We start from the raw sequence: 17336 nt of genomic DNA, 5'->3' as shown, positions 1-17336 counted from the left end.
TTAACTTTAAGCTATGATGATCCAATATTAATGTACCTGTTATGAAATCATCAAAGACTAGTACAACAACAAAAGGAAAGTCTGGCTTAAGCCACTTTCATAACGAAGGCCCACTTAACAATTTTAAAATGCCAAGTTACTCTATTATTATTTAGTGACCCTTTCTCCTGTGGCTGCTTCTTGAATCTACTGGGACTCCAGGAGCTTTCACAGAGTTCCCTGATGCTATGCTCTGGCTGCCACTCATTGACTGTTTACTCATGTGACAAACGTCTTATTAAATACATCCATTATTTATACATCAACCTCAGGAGGTAGGAGATCACTCCCATTTTTATGGATAATTCGGGCTCAGAGAAGTTGATTAATTTTCTCATGGTAACACAGTTAACATGTGGGCTGTGAACTTAGGTTGGTGAAACTTGCCATTATAATTTAGTTGTAAGGTACTACAGAAGTAGCCCTTTATGTTTCAATTACTGAAACATGAAAAATTCTGCTAAGGAATTTTCTGAGTCATCTTTTTCCATCCAAAAGGTTTGTAGGATACTAAAAACTTGTGATTATTTTGAAGGAAAGCTTTCTCTGAAAAAGACCAAACTTTTTAAAAAAAAATAGTTGGGGAAATGGTGGGATATGGACTGGATAGGCATCTTGTCACTCCAGGTCGTACTTACATTACACTCACGCATGCGTTCCAATGGCCAGTGTAATCCCCTGGCAACACAGGAATCTGTCAATGACAGAGGTGCAGGCGTTCCACTGGCACATTCCCAGAGTGGATGAGGCCGACTGTCAGCTGACTGCCTGTTCCTGATGCAATGTCATGTGACTTTTTGCTGAAACAATATCTAATAATATTCTAAAATTACTTTTTAGACTTTTTCTGTCTACCTTCATTTCATGCTTATATATTCTTGGAAAGAAAAAAAATCCCTGCAAATCCCAATTTAACCTTGCCAGTATTCTGATGAAGATACATTATAATGAATCATGGGAATTTCTTTACCGATCTCATGTTCTATATAAAAACAAACAGCTCAGGTACTAAAAGTACTGATCCAATTCTTATAGGCCAGATTCTAATTCTTCCTGGCTTCAACAAAGTAGAAGCCCTACCAAATGATTTTCTCTGGATTGAAATATGTTAATATTCAATAAAACTTCTGATTCAAACTCATTACATTTTTCCTCACATACCAAAGGACAAAGACACCAGGCTAAATTTCTTTTAAATTATTTTATTTTTGTGTAAGCTAAAAGGAAATTTACACACTGAAATTTCAAAAGACCTTGGGCATGCACATTAACCTTGTTAGAGGTTCTTCTACATGTCTCTCTTTTTTCCATAGGAATTTCCCCAAACATTTAAAACCCATAGTTTTCACTGTATATACAGCCTAAACCATAGCAATCTATGATTATGTCATTTTACACTGTGCAAAATCCTCAAAAAATAGTGGTACAATAGAACAAAAAAATCAGTAACAAGTAAATTCCATTTAAGACATTCATATAATTTGGTCCTTCTCCGAATCAAACTGATTTTAAACAGACACAATCTCTTTAAACCCCTCCAATCAAGTTCTGACAGTGATCCATACCCTATAACAAAAGAGCAATTGATTAAGTACCTTGCAAAAGGCCAAACAGCAATACGCCAGATTGAGAAGATTAAAAAAGCCCCAAAATGTTAACAAAAGCCAGATCTGAAACCCATCATACACAAAATTAAAAACCAATTAAATGGGGGACTTTGGAGCTTATTTATGATAGCAAAAGTAATTCCACATGTAATATGAAAAATCAAGAGGACAGTCAATGCAATCTGAAAAGACTGAAGGGGATTTCAGACAGTGAAGATTTGAGGTTTTTTTTATTTCAAAAGTTTTGTAAGAAGGACACCACCAGTGTATTTCACAAAGACATAAATGTATACACCCCAGCAACACAAAAAGAATAAATCTTCAAAAATGTTTACCCCCGATTATTTACATTTTTCTAATATAAATTTAGGACTTCAGTATGTAAATAAATATACATTACTATGTATACCTTTCTAGTGCGGCTTACCAACAAATCAGCTGAACTTGAATTTTTTGTTTTTAATTAGAGCAGGTATGCTTTTGATGGTAGGGAAGGGATGGGAAAAAGGAAAAGCAATAGTAACCGTCCAATTCACATCAGTTATCAGTCTGCTTTTTCTTGAGAGCTTGTGGAAGGTGTTAACGTGGCTGGGAACATCAACACCTTGGCATGCATGAACGTTAAGTCAGGAAGGCCAGCGATCACCTTGATAGCTTCTTCACTCAGGTGCTCTTCTCTTTTCGGTTTCCTATTGACAAATGGAAAAAGACAAGTGTGTTAATGTGACTTTGCCGTAGGTCAAATGGAAGAAAATCCACTCTCAAGGTAGACAGTTAGCAATCTGAGGGGACTTGAGTATTTTTTCCTCTGCTAATTCCTGAATCTTGTAATACTCTTGTATAGTGTGCTTTCTGTGCCAAATGCCAAATCTTCATGAAGAGTGACACGTGGCCTATTTATGTTCATTAAAGCTAGGTGTGCACACACAGATACTCACATGCATACCTGGACAGCTCGTGTACTTTTTAGGCTTTACATTACACAAGAAGCATCTACCCAGGCATAATTTTAAAATGTTACTAAGCAGAAATATAATGCTGAAGCCTTAGTAACACTCCACCTAACTGGATTTCTCCCTGTCCCTCCACCCCCTAAAACAACCTCAGCATGAAACAAAGTATGTCCAGGGCAAGACTAAGTCATTTTAACCTCAGGCTTTATTCCCAGTGGGGAATTCCAGGAGAGAAAGCTCTCAGCTCACTAAGACCCAGTCTCAGCCTTTTGGGATGCAAACAGCAGGTCCAAAAGCAGCGGCATTCAGGGCTGGTTGCTGGTGTTATGCATGTACACAGGCAGGACGGAACTCTGGGAGAGGGAAATCTCTAAATCCTATGGGTCCTGTAGATGAAGTATATTTTGCTGCACTGGGCCCCGATATGAGAAATAAGCAGTTTAGTGCCTAGCACAGACATGAAAACCCCTGGTGACCCAGGTCTACTCAGCAGGTGAGCCACAGAAAATGCCAAATGAGCCTCAAATTGAGCACATGATTGCAATTCAAACTTTATTTTTTCCGTGACATTAAATATATTGAAGGAATAGTTACACAGATTATTAACTTTAGACCAAAGATCATTTCAAATTGTTCATTATAAAAAGCCTAATTCTCTTTTATGGTAAAGGACAGCTGGTATTCTTAGATGTGACACAAGTTATTTCTTTGACCTAAATGTTTCCTTTTTCCTTGGATGGGGTGCAGGAAGCCAGGAGGTAAAGCAAGAAAGGAACGGTAGCTACAGGCTTTTTTATTCCTAGGACTTTTCTGTTACCATGTTGAACCCAGACTGAAAAAATTTTATATAGAATGAATAAAAAATCCAATGACGTTTAGGACTAAAGTTCTTCAAAAGGGAAAAAGCATCAAGCATATAGCAGATGAACCAAATACTGCATTCAGTACTAGCTTCTTAGAAGAATGAAAGAGCAATCCAACATTTTTTTTCTGATGAAAATCTACATTTTAAATTGCAGTTAAATAGTGGCAAAACTATTATGTGGATGTTTGATGGGGAACTGGATATCTGCATCATTCCAAAGTAAAACCAGATACATGACAATTGAAAACCTGGGACTGTATAATGGAAAAGGTCAGCTTCTCACCAATCATCAATCTCAGCACCACTAACAATGGAGTCAACTAGATGTATGGACCTTCTGATGTGATACAACACCTAGGATGCATTCTAGCCAAAATATTTACCCTGAATTCAGCAAGCCTTTAGATATAATTTCCAATTTACAGGAAAATAGGGAGATACATAACACAGTAAATATTACTTTAAGGAAGCAAACAGACAAATCCAGAGTTTTTAGGACATTCCGCAGGACACCCAGACTAATCTTTATACAAGCTACTGTTATTAAACAGAAAACAGAAGAAATGAGGAGATATGCTAGGTTAAAAGGGACTTAAGAGCCTTAACAGCCAGGTACAATAGTCTTCAACTGAATACTGGTTTGTACAAAGCCGAGAAAGGATAGTTGGAGAAATCTGAATATAGCCTAAGTAGATGAAATGAAAACTCACTGAAATTGACAGATGGAGACCACTAAGATTAGGTTCAATTCACTATGGACATAAAATCTCATTTTTGGTAGAACCCCTTCCCACATACATATTTGCATAGAAAAAGATCTGAAAGAATATACACTAAGGAGTTTAGTGATCCTGAATGGTAAGAATGTGATACTTTCATTTTTAATTTTTTTTGGTCTGGATTTCCTAACTTTCTAAAATATACTTTACTACTTCTATAATGATAAACGGTTATTTATAACAATAGTGAATAAAAGTGCACCTAAATGGACTTCCCTATTTGTGGAGTACAGTTTGGGTGTAGGAACAGAGAGCAAAAAATAAGTTTTTACCTAAGAAACAGTTGGTAATTATTCTAGGGTTTTAAATAATTGCTTTATTTCAGAGGCAATATGAAATTATGTTTTAAAATAAAAACAAGTTTACACAGTTTTAGTTTGTGCATTTATCTATAGTCATTGTGGATGGCTGTGAGCTAGTCTCCTTAGAATATGGAAAGAAGTAAACACTTAAGGAGAATTTGAAAATAAAAAGTTACCATCATTTCTCAAAGGTAGTGACCTAATTTTGATCTATATTCTCTGTAGTGAAGATGTATCCTTTTTGTCAATAGATTATAATCGAGAGTCCAGGAAAAAACATGATCAATTGTGTTTTAATTCTTGTTTTTGACAAATGTGCCAAGACCTTTCAGTGGTGGAAATTTTTCAACAGTGTTCAGACAGCTAGATATCCACCTGCAAAAGAATGAATGGGGACTCCTACCTCATACCATATATAGAAATTAATTCAAAATGGATTAAAGACGTAAATGTAAGAGTTGAAACTATAAAACTCTTAGGAGAAAATCTAGGTATAAATCTTTGTGATCATGAATTGGGCAATGATTTCTTACATATGATACCTAAATCACAAGAAAAATCAGATCTTATCAAAATTAAAAGCTTTTGTGTGTCAAAGAATACTATCAAGATAATGAAAAGACAACCTGCAGAATTGGAGAAGATATCTTCAAATCATTTCTCTGATAAAGGCTTAGTATCCAGAATATACTTAAAAATCTTACAACCTAACAATAAAAAGACAAATTATCCAATTAAAATATAGGCATAATGGCTGGGCACAGTGGCTCATGCCTGTAATCCCAATACTTTGGGAGGCTGAGGAGGGAGATCGCTTGAGCTCAAGAGTTCAAGACCAGCCTGGGGCAACATACGGAGACCTTGTCTCTACTAAAACAAAACAAAACAAAGGCAAAGGATCTGAATAGATATTTCTCCACAGAAGATATACAAATAGTCGATAAACACATGAAAAGATGCTCAATATCATTAGCTATCAGGGAAATGCAAACCAAAATGTCAATGAGATACCACTTCAAACCGATGGCTATAACCAAAAAGACAGTAACAAGTGTTGTAAGAATGTGGAGAAGTTGGAATGTATGTTATTAGTGGGAACGTAAAATGGTGCCATCACTTTGGAAAAGTTTGGCAGTTTCCCCAAAAAGTTAAGAGTTCCTATATGACCCAGCAATTCCATTCCTAAGAGAGTGGGAAACATCTGTCCACACAAAAACTTATACACAAATGTTCATAGCAGCATTACTCATAATCGTCAAAAAGTGAAAACAACCCAATTATCAACTGATTAACAGATAAGCAAAATGTGCTATGTCCAGTGAAATATTGTGCAGCCAAATACGGATACATGCTACAAATATGGATACATACTACAACATGAATGAACTTGAGAACAGAATGCTAAGCAAAACCCAGACACAAAAGGCTGCAGACTGTAGAATTCCATCCTTGTGAAATAACCAGAAAAGACAAATCCATAGAGACAGAAAGCAGATTAGTAGTTGCCAGGGCCTGGGGAACGAGAGGGATAAGGAGTGACTGCTAATGGGTACAGGGTTTCTTTTTGGGGTGATAAAAATGTTTTGAAATTAGATAGTGATGATGGTTGCACGACTTTGTGAATATACTAAAAACCAGTGAACTGAACACTTGAGTTAATTACAAATTTTTATCTCAATAAAAAGGCCTAAAAAGAATAAAAGATCTATTATTTTTGGCACTATCTCTTTGACCTGTATAAACTTCAGTTACAGGTCTATGGCTACTAACTAGCTGTCACTAGTTAGTAGTGATTTACAATAGGAAGTAATTTTCCTCCATATTAGGAAAGGTAGGCAAGAAGATGGAACTATTTTAAAACTAAGAACTTGCATATCTTTAAAAAACTCAAAGTGAGAAGTCACTTTCACAACTTGTGTTCCAAAAGAGAAGAGCCCATATACATTCCCTGACACATTCAAAGGCGCTTAGTAAAGAATACTGGTTATTGTTTGGTCCATGTCCATTCTCTACCTTGACCACTGTTTTAACTCCTTCTTACCCTACAGTCTGTCACAATGCCTTTTCACTTTATCTTCTGCTTACTGTCAATAGCCAAGAAGATTTTGCTGAGCTTTTTTGCAGTTCACTTTATTCAAGAGAAAAATGAAAGAAAAACTAAAAATAAGATATTAAAAATGCTTTCTGAAATTATGCCACAAGCCTGTCTCTGCTCTATACAATTGAGAATCACTCGTTGGGACATTTTACAGTATTTTAATACTTGTGGGCATTTGTATTTACCATTTTCAAATGACATTTCTCAAAACAGAAAATACAAAGTTGGCAACTTGTTCTCTCCAATTTTTGTTTTAAATATGATGCTGGACAGGTCCTAGCGAGTAACTCAATACAGAATTAGCAGATGTTAACTCCAGGATACATGATAAGTTCATTCCCTATTAGTATAGAACAAGAGAAAAAATAGCTTCTTAAAGTGATAGGGCTTGGAAGACTTCTCTAGATTCAGCATGTTTCAAAGATGAGTTAAAGAATCAGGAGAGCCTAACGTGGTTTAGAGCTCCTCCTAATGGCACAAAATGAATTCTCATCATTGCGATGTTCAAAACTATAGTTCTTTGGTCAGTGAGAATGCAGGGGAAACAAAGTAAGGAAAGAGTAGAACTGTCCTAGAAGGGGTTGTCCTAAAAATAGCAGGGGGAAATCCAAACAATAAAAGCATCCTTTTTTATTTTTAAGTCAAATGTGCGTTAGCTTTTAGTTAACACATACAAATTTCTCATCCATTTTTTTCTATGAGGGGAGTTTCAATTTGAAGAAGTGATTTATTTGGAAAGAGAAAAAATTAGAAAAAAAAAATCCACATAGCCACATTTACAAGTAGGTTCATTGAAGAGGAGGCTTTGGCAGTGCCAGGTGGCATACTGTAAAGAGATGGGGCAATGAGCACAATGCAGAGAACTGGCAGACAAGGATTTACATGCTACAAAGCCATTCTAGGGAAAAGTTAAAGGTAGTCTACAATTATGAAATGTATAATAATGTATTTCATCATTATATGTATTGGTAACAAGAAAAATCTGGGGGAATAAAAGCACACACGGTTTTTTTTTTTCTTTTGAGACGGAGTCTCGCTCTGTCGCCCAGGCTGGAGTGCAGTGGCCGGATCTCAGCTTACTGCAAGCTCCGCCTCCCGGGTTTACGCCATTCTCCTGCCTCAGCCTCCCCGCCATCTCGCCCGGCTAGTTTTTTGTATTTTTTAGTAGAGACGGGGTTTCACTGTGTTAGCCAGGATGGTCTTGATCTCCTGACCTCGCGATCCGCCTGTCTCGGCCTCCCAAAGTGCTGGGATTACAGGCTTGAGCCACCGCGCCCGGCCTAAGCACACAAAGTTTTAAACGACAATGTGATAATTCAAGCTAAAGTTAAGAGTGATGAACATTTATTACTCACAATAAAAAAGGCTTTTTTAAATTGATGTTTTTCTATAGAAGAATCTATTTAAAATATAAACCTGAATTTAACATGTGATTGGCATGTATTTATTCAGGAGAAAGAGCTCTAAGACTTCTTTCAAAGTGGGCAACCAATGGGTAAATAGTTCCACTTTAAAACGCTGATGAATCACAGATTGAGACAGCAGAGCTGGTGTGCCAATCAACCAGTATTTGCTTTTGCACTAGTGATTTCCTGGTTCAGAATGACATCTTCCTGTTAGAAACTGGCTCAGTCTCATGGTTAACAGTAATTCAAAGCAATGGATTGTACCAGCCTAATCATATGAAACTAAAGATTTTCTGAATCCCAAACACATGGCCCAAGTGACATTCCGTGCCTTTAGTTCCAACATAGGGAGATGGTAATTACTTTTCTATAGGACATGCCTCTGAAGGGGCTTCTAGAAAGCCTGGTAAAGTAAGGCTTTACCTCCCAAATCAGAGGTGCACGTCAATGAAAATTCCAAGAACCATCTTAGCCTGCAAGTAAAAAGATCAGCCTAGGTGACTCCAGGATTATAAAACTGGGTTCTCAAAGATCATCTTCTCAGCAATTATGAAGAGAAAGGGAGAGTGTTTCTATAATGGCCTTATGATCACAATACTTAATCAGAATTAGTCTCTACAAAGAGGAGGCGGGAGGGGGGAAGAAAACCATGTCTGTCAGCCTTGGCCAATCTCTTATGAAATAATCCTGTTCTATTAAGTTCATAATTAAACATAATTTGATAATATTTTCTGGACTTGGGCATCAACTGACTTTTATAAAGCAAGTTGTAATACAATATATTGAAATGCTGCCAACTTAACGTGCTTTTTCCTTTGGGCCATTTTGTCTCAGAATTCAAAATGTGGGTACAATTGACACTAACTGTTTACCTGGTAGATGTGCTTGTCTTCTCTACTGTAGACATGAGTCTCGCAAATGCATCAGTCACTTTGAGGCTTGAGGTGGAGATTTCCAGCTTAGAAGTTGTTAACTCATACAACTCCGGATCCACACCTTATAGTATAAAATGATAGTTAGTGATGGTAGGCTGCAGTGGGTTACCCAGTTAGCCACAATCCAAGATGCAAAAGGCAATATTCTGTAAACATCTGAGTCTTTTACAAACAGAACTATCTTCAGAACACTGGAATACTGCATTTATTTTTTAAATTATGAACTCTACTTTTTGGAGTTTTTATAAAACAGGAAAATACTTTTCAAATTCCATTTTGGAATGAATATATCCTTAAGCTAGCATTTATGCAGCAGATGCTAACCAAATATTTCTAAAATTTCTATCTGCTATAGAAAACTCCCTCAATTTGGATCAGGAAGGGATATAAGGAAGGGTCAGGAAGGGATATAAAATTATCAATGTTTTATAAAAAGAATGCACATGATATGACATCCCATTTTTCAATTAACTAACCTCATTTAAAAAATTTTCCTGTTTCCTCACCTCCTTATTTTTTCTCTATTTTCTTCCACTGAAAAAGATTTAGAAGCTAATATAAAGTCTCAAACATGGTAAATGATCTGGTTCGTTTAAATCTATTTTGACTAAGGACTAATCATAAACATATACCACCATAGTTCTTTATTCAGGTTAGAGGTGGGGAGGGTAAAAGATTTTCAGAAAAGGTGAGTAAAAGTACCACTTTTGGACAAAATGAAAATTCTTGTCTATAGGGTTAATTATATTTCTGTAGTCTCATATCTGAATCTGGTAGTCATTAGTTCAAATATCTTGTTAGAGTAATTCAAAAGGAAGCTCAAGAGGGTTAGATTTATTGCAAAAATTGATTTAAAAAATCTCCCCCATCTGACTTCATTAAAATATACATATAACTTTGCATATTTCTCATGTAATACAGATTTATAGCAATGATGACAACAATAACATGGAAAAGAACAGTTTAAATATTTTACATTTAAGTTACACTTTGGATAATAAAGATATTCAGAGTAAAAAAAAAAAAGTTTTTAATCCTACACTCTCCTGGTACCAGCAAATAACTTAAGAAAAAAAGTTCATGAGTTGCAGGGTGTAACAGCAAAGCAAAATTCTAAGGAAGAATGTCTTACAGTTTCTGAAGTTTTTACTTATTATTTCTTTTAAAAAAAAAATGCCCTGTAAGATCAGCAGATAAAGTTATATAAGTTATATATAAATGCATATATTTAGAGTAACAAGTTTTTTCCTTTTAAGATACTTAGCAAATTAAAAAATCAGAAACTGACTTCTATTAACCAACTTTACAGAAGTAAACAGATCTCAGATGTTTACAGAAATCAGACAAGCAAAAGCGACTTCCACAGTTACGAAGTCTAACGAGGGAGGAAGGCTATAGAAAATGTATGTTGACTCTCCCAAGTTCTCAATATTTCATTAAGGTACAGTTTCAAAATATACTTTAAAAGGACTTTCCTTTGTGTTCCTGTAATAAGAATATGGGTTGCAATTAAAATGTAAAAAATTGTATATGTCTGTAAAGGGACCAAATGAGCCCAAAGTACTTCCCTCTCTCTAAAGGCTAGATTCCAGCAACCACAAAATTTAAGTTGCTGTCTAGTGTATAGGGCAGAATAAATAACTGCATTCTGACTGGCAATAGGAAAGTGCTAGTAAAAACTTAGTTGGGTTTATAAAATACTGGCCACTTGGCTGTCAAACGGTAAAGTGGCAGATTAATAAAAAAAGACAACAAAATCACACCCCCAAATAACTACCACCACACCAAAAACCCCCCCCAAACTATGGTTAGGTTTTTCAAAAACAAGACAACTATTTACTATAATAATTGGAGAGTAATTTTTTTAATGGAAGGTTTTTTTTTTAAGAGCCTTAATGAGGCATAGTTTAGTTACATTACTAAAGCTAGCCAACCAAGTTCTATGCCAACCTCCTAAGTCTCACACACAAAATAATTAACCGCAAGCTAAGACGAAATGACTTTCCCAGAAACAAGTCAGAAAAAATGCAAGCAAGTGGTGAAATGGAATACTAAGGAAGGTGTTGATACCTGTAGCTTGATGGTAAGTTTTAACAAAACCCAATAGCAATAAAAAGAAGCCAAAGCAAATATATAGTAATCAAATTTATATAGCAGCTAGAGCATATTAATGAAAATATTGAACAAAAATATTTAAAAGGCTCCAAAGTAACGAGAACTGCATTTGACCATGCTGATTTCACTTCCATTACAGCTCTAAGCTTCTGAAACCGCTTGCTCTTCTTGCAGCTGTGTACACTGAGCCTGATTATCAGGTCATTTCTGTACTTCTTTATATAGCCACGTTATTTGTGCTCCTATGAATGGTTTTTAAATGAGTTTGAAATGTAACCAAAAATTAAATTTAAACCAGGTTTTTAGGGACCCAAAAGAAAAACAGTGACCTCATTCAAATGATAATACAGTTTATGACAAAACAAAGCTGACAGCAAATTTAAAATGGGAGCTTAATTCTTGGGAATATAGTAACAAAAGGATATACATGTTTTTGGTTGTCCCTCCCACCCCCCAGTAAGTATTCTAAAATGTCAGACAATTAGCTTACCCAGGTCATTGCATAGATCAAATGTAAATTTAGAAGTAATTTAAGTAAATAGTACAATAGCATTTTAAAGTCAAAACCAGACAGATTGGTTTTTCATATGCTTGCAAAATCTTGAAAACAGTAAGAACAATCAGGGGCTTGGATTTGAGGAATCCAGTCACTCTATACCAAATGACCTTGGAACTTCCCTGCAGCAGAATCAGATTTCCATAAACAAATCTCAAGGGCTTCCTGGGTCCCAGGTTCACTCTGAGCTGACTATTAGTCTCCCCCATCCATATCCCATCATGGCTCCTCAACTGTTGGAAGTGGGTGGTAGCACTATCTAGTGGAATAGCACAAAACCAGTGAATTTTCAGGAACCAGGCCAGTTGTGAAACTAGCCACTGGTGGGGACAGAAAGGGACTCTCACTATGCATTCTGGGCATGGGCATCTATATGGCACCCCAACAGCTGTCTGGTGATCAATGGGCATGATTACCAGATCACATGTTGGGACGACAGTTATTAAAATAATATTGAATAAAATGTAAACATAAAAATGCCATTATAATTTTAATCTTTTATTCAGTTAGAAAATGACAAAGTACATTAGTCCTTTGGTCAATGAACTGAACTTTTGCAGGGCTGAACATTAACAGGCACTCCAGTAATTTTTAATTTCTAGCTTTTAGTATCTCATAGCAATTATTTTCTACTATTAACTTTTGTAACATTTTTTTCCCCATGGAAAACTAACAGTATACTTTCTATTTAAGAGCTACATAAAAACAGAAATAGTTCTATATGGGACTATATACTTAGTGCTAGACTCCAACATTTTGGAACCTAATTATATATTTAGCAGCACTAATAAACAACTAATTGAATGCTGGAATTTGTAAAGGTTATATTATTACAGGCACTACAATGTAAAGTCATCTTTGTATACTAAAATATTCTATCTCTAAACTTGTATTTTTTTCAAATGGCTTTATAGAATATGCTTTTAAAAATAAGCATATAAAATATCACATTTTCCACTTAGAGGGAAAAAAACCCAACAACCCTACCTTTAACTCTCTAAGGACATTAGGGATGTTTTATTCCTAGAAACTACTTTCAGCTTTGAATATTACACTTTGAGAAAGTTTTCCTTGAAATACATTTCACATAAGTCATTTTTTTTTTTTTGTAATCAGATACTAGAAAATAACAGATGAAAGAAAAGTATTAAAAAGACATACAGAATACAATCTACTTGTTTCCTTGTTTATAGGAAAGTCAAGTGATGTGGTCATGCTTTTAGTAAATAAACTGGAATTGTGGTTTTAACACTCTGCTGACCTGGGATTGTGGTGCTGCTGCTAGAGCTACTGTCATCCACGGGCCCAAAGAAATCAAGGTTCAGAAGAGTGGAACCTCCACTAGCTTGAAATTCAGTGACCGTGTTGGTAGGCAGCCACACAGAAGGTAAGCCAAGGGAGGAGGGGTTATGTGTAAAAAGGGGTAAGACACACACTTGAACATGCAGGTTATAATTAGTAATCATTACACATTTTAAAAATCAACATTAAAACAATGTGTACAGTATTAGTTTTTCATTACTAAGGACATTTCTAAAGTAACAGTTTAATTCAATGTACATTTTCTCATGTACAATGTAAAGAATGTAACACTTAGTAAGGTTTTAGGAGTTCAGTTCCTTCAATCAAAACTGGAAGCCATACCAGAAGGACCAAAAGGAAAGCGTACCCGTTAAAGGGAAACAATACTTTAATCTCAACCCAACATTAAAAATCGCTGTACATGCCCAAATCAATCTTTCATGTTAGTAATACTGGTTTCTAATTAATGCTTTTTAAAAAGTGACAAAGTTGTCAGTTTCAGGACACGCACCAATATGTTTAGTTTAAAATAACATAATAAAGAATGTCATAACTACCCTACCCTGATGTGCAACCTCAAGCTGTACTGTTCCCCTTTAACTCTGAAACAGTAATCAGAAATAGTATACATTTTTAAAGAAGTTGTTTGTTAATAAAAAGCATGATGATTTGACTGAAGACACCAGACAACAGCAAAAAGTGCATCCAGGCTTTCCTTCAGCACTATATTAATTCAATTGGATGCTTTCCAGATATCCTAGGACCCCACTATAAGGCCAAGCTGATAGTGTCTTTTTACAATGGCAAAATAATTGCCGTTTAGACAATGACAGGCGTTTTAGACAATGGCTCGAACAACTTAAGCACAAGGAGTAAGACCAATTACATCTTGGGATCCACTTAAAACTTGTGGTGTCAACACTAGAAACTAGCATTGGTGTGTTACTTATTTTAAAAAGCCCACATTACATTACTGGAATAAGTTATTCCTTTTTGAGGATTTTCTTTTAAAGCCATAAGTGAAACCAATTATTTTTAGAACTGCCTACTAACATTTGGAGACACGCTTTAGAAAAGGATCGTGAAATTTATTTTCTATTTGCATATAGGTGCTCTATAAAATATTAAATCTAAAAGCTACTTTAAGTCAATAAACATGGATCTATGCACATTGTTTTTGGTTAAATAATTGTGCTTTGTGCTTTGAAGCAGCCTCTAGCCACAAGACTTTGCATCCAAGAAAATTCCATAAATTAAAACTTACAGAAAAAAATTCAAGGTAAATTGGTCCTAGCTAAAATTTTTTAAACTACTTAGATATTTGTAAAAAATAAAGAAGCTTACTTTTGACTTAAGATAAAGAAACTAAAATTTTACCTAACTACTATTACCTATATTTGGACATTAATACTGTTGATAATAGTAACGGCTGGTTTCTTGAGCAATTACTATTCAGAAAGAAAGCCTGAATTTCCAAAGATAAGAATAAGTTATGTTCAAACAAAAAAGGAAATCAGCAGAGAGAAGTTTGTCTGAACTTTGTAGCTTTCTTAACTCTAGCTCTGGTGCTAGAGGCTCTACGGAGAGACGTACCATCTAAAGGGTTAGTAAGGCCACTGCTACTCCAGTCAAACTGGACGGGTGGTAGAGACTCCTAGAGTTGAAAACCAAAAAATCAAAATTAATCAGTACAGGTTGTAGCAACGTAAAGAATCCTTTTAAAAAAAAAATTATAGCAAGACCATTAGGCAACAAAGTACCTAAAGACAAAATTGGGATAATTTACAATTTCAGAAGGTTACCTGCAAATATTAGCACAAACTGAAATTGCAAAATTTACAAACAGTACAGGTTATTGACATTTAAAAAGCTGTATCTGGGAAATGAAATTATCTTTACATTTTTAAACAAATTTATGAACTGATTCTATGCCAAGATTTCAATCTATTCTCAAATCGTGATTTAAACTATTGGTGTGATTACAATAAAAAAACATGGTATAAAATGAGAAGATTCAATGTCTAAGGTCTGTCTGGTTCCTTACAATTTTCCAAATTTTGAAGAAAATCATGGGCTAATAAATGAGACATTTTTAAAGTGTTGATTTAAAATATTTATTTTAATCAACTTCTTTAATTTAGAAATTACGTATTAGATACCAGAATTTAATTTTGGGTGTCATCCTTGTATACGGGCCACGCTAATCTCCTCTGTACCTTGCCAATTTTAATAATGTGCTGCTGAAGTGAGCATAGAATTCTGCTGAAGTGAGCATAGAATTTTAAAAACAATACTAAAACAAAACTAAAGGGATGCTCAGGCTGGGCGCAGTGGCTCAAGCCTGTAATCCCAGAACTTCGGGATCCAAGGAGGGCGGATCACGAGGTCAGGAGATCGAGATCATCCTGGCTAACACAGTGAAACCCTGTCTCTACTGAAAATACAAAAAATTAGCCAGGCATGGTGGCACACGCCTGTAATCCCAGCTACTTGAGAGGCTGAGGCAGGAGAATAGCTTGAACCCGGGATGCGGAGGTTGCCGTGAGCCAAGATCATGCCACTATTGACTACACTTCAGCCTGGGCGACAGAGTGAGACTCTGTCTCCAAAAAAAAGAAAAAAAAAAACACTATTCCAGGGGTTTAAATTTCGTAACTGTCAAACATATAAAATAAGCAAATGGTAAATTTAAGATGGAAGGCAGTGCAAAAACATCTTTAAAATGAGCATTCACACTTCATTTTAAGAATATTCTCACAAGAAAAAAATGTTGGTTTTTTTCTTTTCTTTTGGGGGTGGTAAAATAGGCTGTATTTTATTAGACTTTGTTATCGGTTTTTTTGGACAACACTTAACACTACACTTTATTGTAAGGCAGGCACTGTTAAAACTTTGTATTAATTTTTTTCTGGGTAGGTAAGGTCACTTGCTGTTTTCTATAGAAAAGGAGCATGAATCAGTTATTTTTGAAAAGTCTAATCCATGATATTATAATATGACTATCAGGATAACTGGGATACCAATGACAGGCAAATTAATTTAAGTATTTAGTTTCCAAAAATCAGGTCCAGCCTGGAGCAAGGTATAAATTGAGTAAAATACTATAACATTAGTTAGTGGGTGCCAGGGCTAAGGGATGGTTGTGGGGCAGTGACTATGAAGGGTGTTCTTAATAGTGGTGGTGGTGGTTACATGAATCTATGTGATATGATATAGACCTATATACACATATTGTACCAATGTCATGTTCCTGGCTTTTACATTATAGTATATTATGTAAGATGTAACCATGGAGGAAACTGGTGAAGGGTGCAAGGGACTTCTCTGTACTATATTTGCAACTTCCTGTGAATCTATAATTATTTCAGATAAAAGTTAAAAAACTGCTGAAAACCTAGTTTATAACCTACCTACACAGCTAATAAGTATTTAGAAAATATTTTCTTTAGCTGATCTTAAAAGGAAACAAACATCTCTAAGCATTCTAGCAGATTCAACTTACTCCACTTCTAGATCAGTGACACCTTTGCTCATAATCTACACTGAATGGACAAAATCTAGGTTTATGCAATAACAATTTCTGAATAAATGGAGCAAGTTCTTTCATGAACACATTCTATCTGAATGATGTCAAGTAGCTTTCATGAACACATTCTATCTGAATGATGTCAAGTAGCTGGGTGCTTAGAAATATTTCAATGATTTGCTGAAATCTGAGCTTCTCAAATAGGGTATGGTATTTAGAAGACAGCCAAAATCATAATGAGGTGATACACATGAATCAACATTTAATGGAAATGAAAAAAGGTGAAAAACAGGATACCAAAGCAAAAAAAGATTAAAACTAATGATGTTCACAAGTATGGAAACTCAAGAAAAAGCATGAGAATGAAGCATTTTAAAACCACTTGAAGCAATGTGGTATGAATTATTACTACAGAGAAAACAGCACTAGGCAAATAAGGTCATAATAAAAAGAACAAAAACATGGAGACAGGAGGCTTGGATTCTAGTCCTAGCAGTACCACTAATACATAGTTTTGGGTAAATCACTTAGACTTTCCAAATATGTTTTCTTGCTGTAAAAAGTGAGCATAGTGGCCAGGTGCAGTGGCTCACGCCTGTAATCCCAACATTTTGGGAGGCCGAGGTGGGTGGATCACTTGAGGTCAGGAGTTCAAGGCCAGCCTAGGCAACATGGTGAAACCCATCTCCAATAAAAATATAAAAATCAGCCGGGTGTGGTGGCAGGTGCCTGCAATCCCAGCTCCTTGGGAGGCTGAGGTAGGAGAATCGCTTGAACCCAGGAGACAGAAGTTGCAGTGAGCTGAGACTGCACCATTGCACTCTAGCCTGGGCAACAGAGCAAAACTTGGTTT

General features: G+C 35.6%; 1 protein-coding gene across 1 annotated transcript in view; it reads right to left on the bottom strand.

Moving 5' to 3' along the window:
* Positions 1-1225: 1225 nt before the first annotated feature.
* Positions 1226-17336, bottom strand: part of AFTPH (aftiphilin) — a 73484-nt gene continuing 57373 nt past the window's right edge. Inside the window, exons 7-10 of the mRNA XM_011985489.1 lie at positions 14551-14611; positions 12917-13000; positions 8922-9045; positions 1226-2335 (exon numbers count right to left, since the gene is read on the bottom strand). Coding sequence (XP_011840879.1) covers positions 2191-2335; positions 8922-9045; positions 12917-13000; positions 14551-14611 — 414 coding nt within the window. The 3' untranslated portion in view covers positions 1226-2190. The remainder of the gene's footprint in view (positions 2336-8921; positions 9046-12916; positions 13001-14550; positions 14612-17336) is intronic.

Source organism: Mandrillus leucophaeus, unplaced genomic scaffold (assembly GCF_000951045.1).
Source record: "Mandrillus leucophaeus isolate KB7577 unplaced genomic scaffold, Mleu.le_1.0 Scaffold285, whole genome shotgun sequence".
NCBI classification, from domain to species: domain Eukaryota; kingdom Metazoa; phylum Chordata; class Mammalia; order Primates; family Cercopithecidae; genus Mandrillus; species Mandrillus leucophaeus.
Note: the sequence above shows the minus strand (reverse complement) of the source record. Positions and strands in the feature narration are given on the sequence as shown.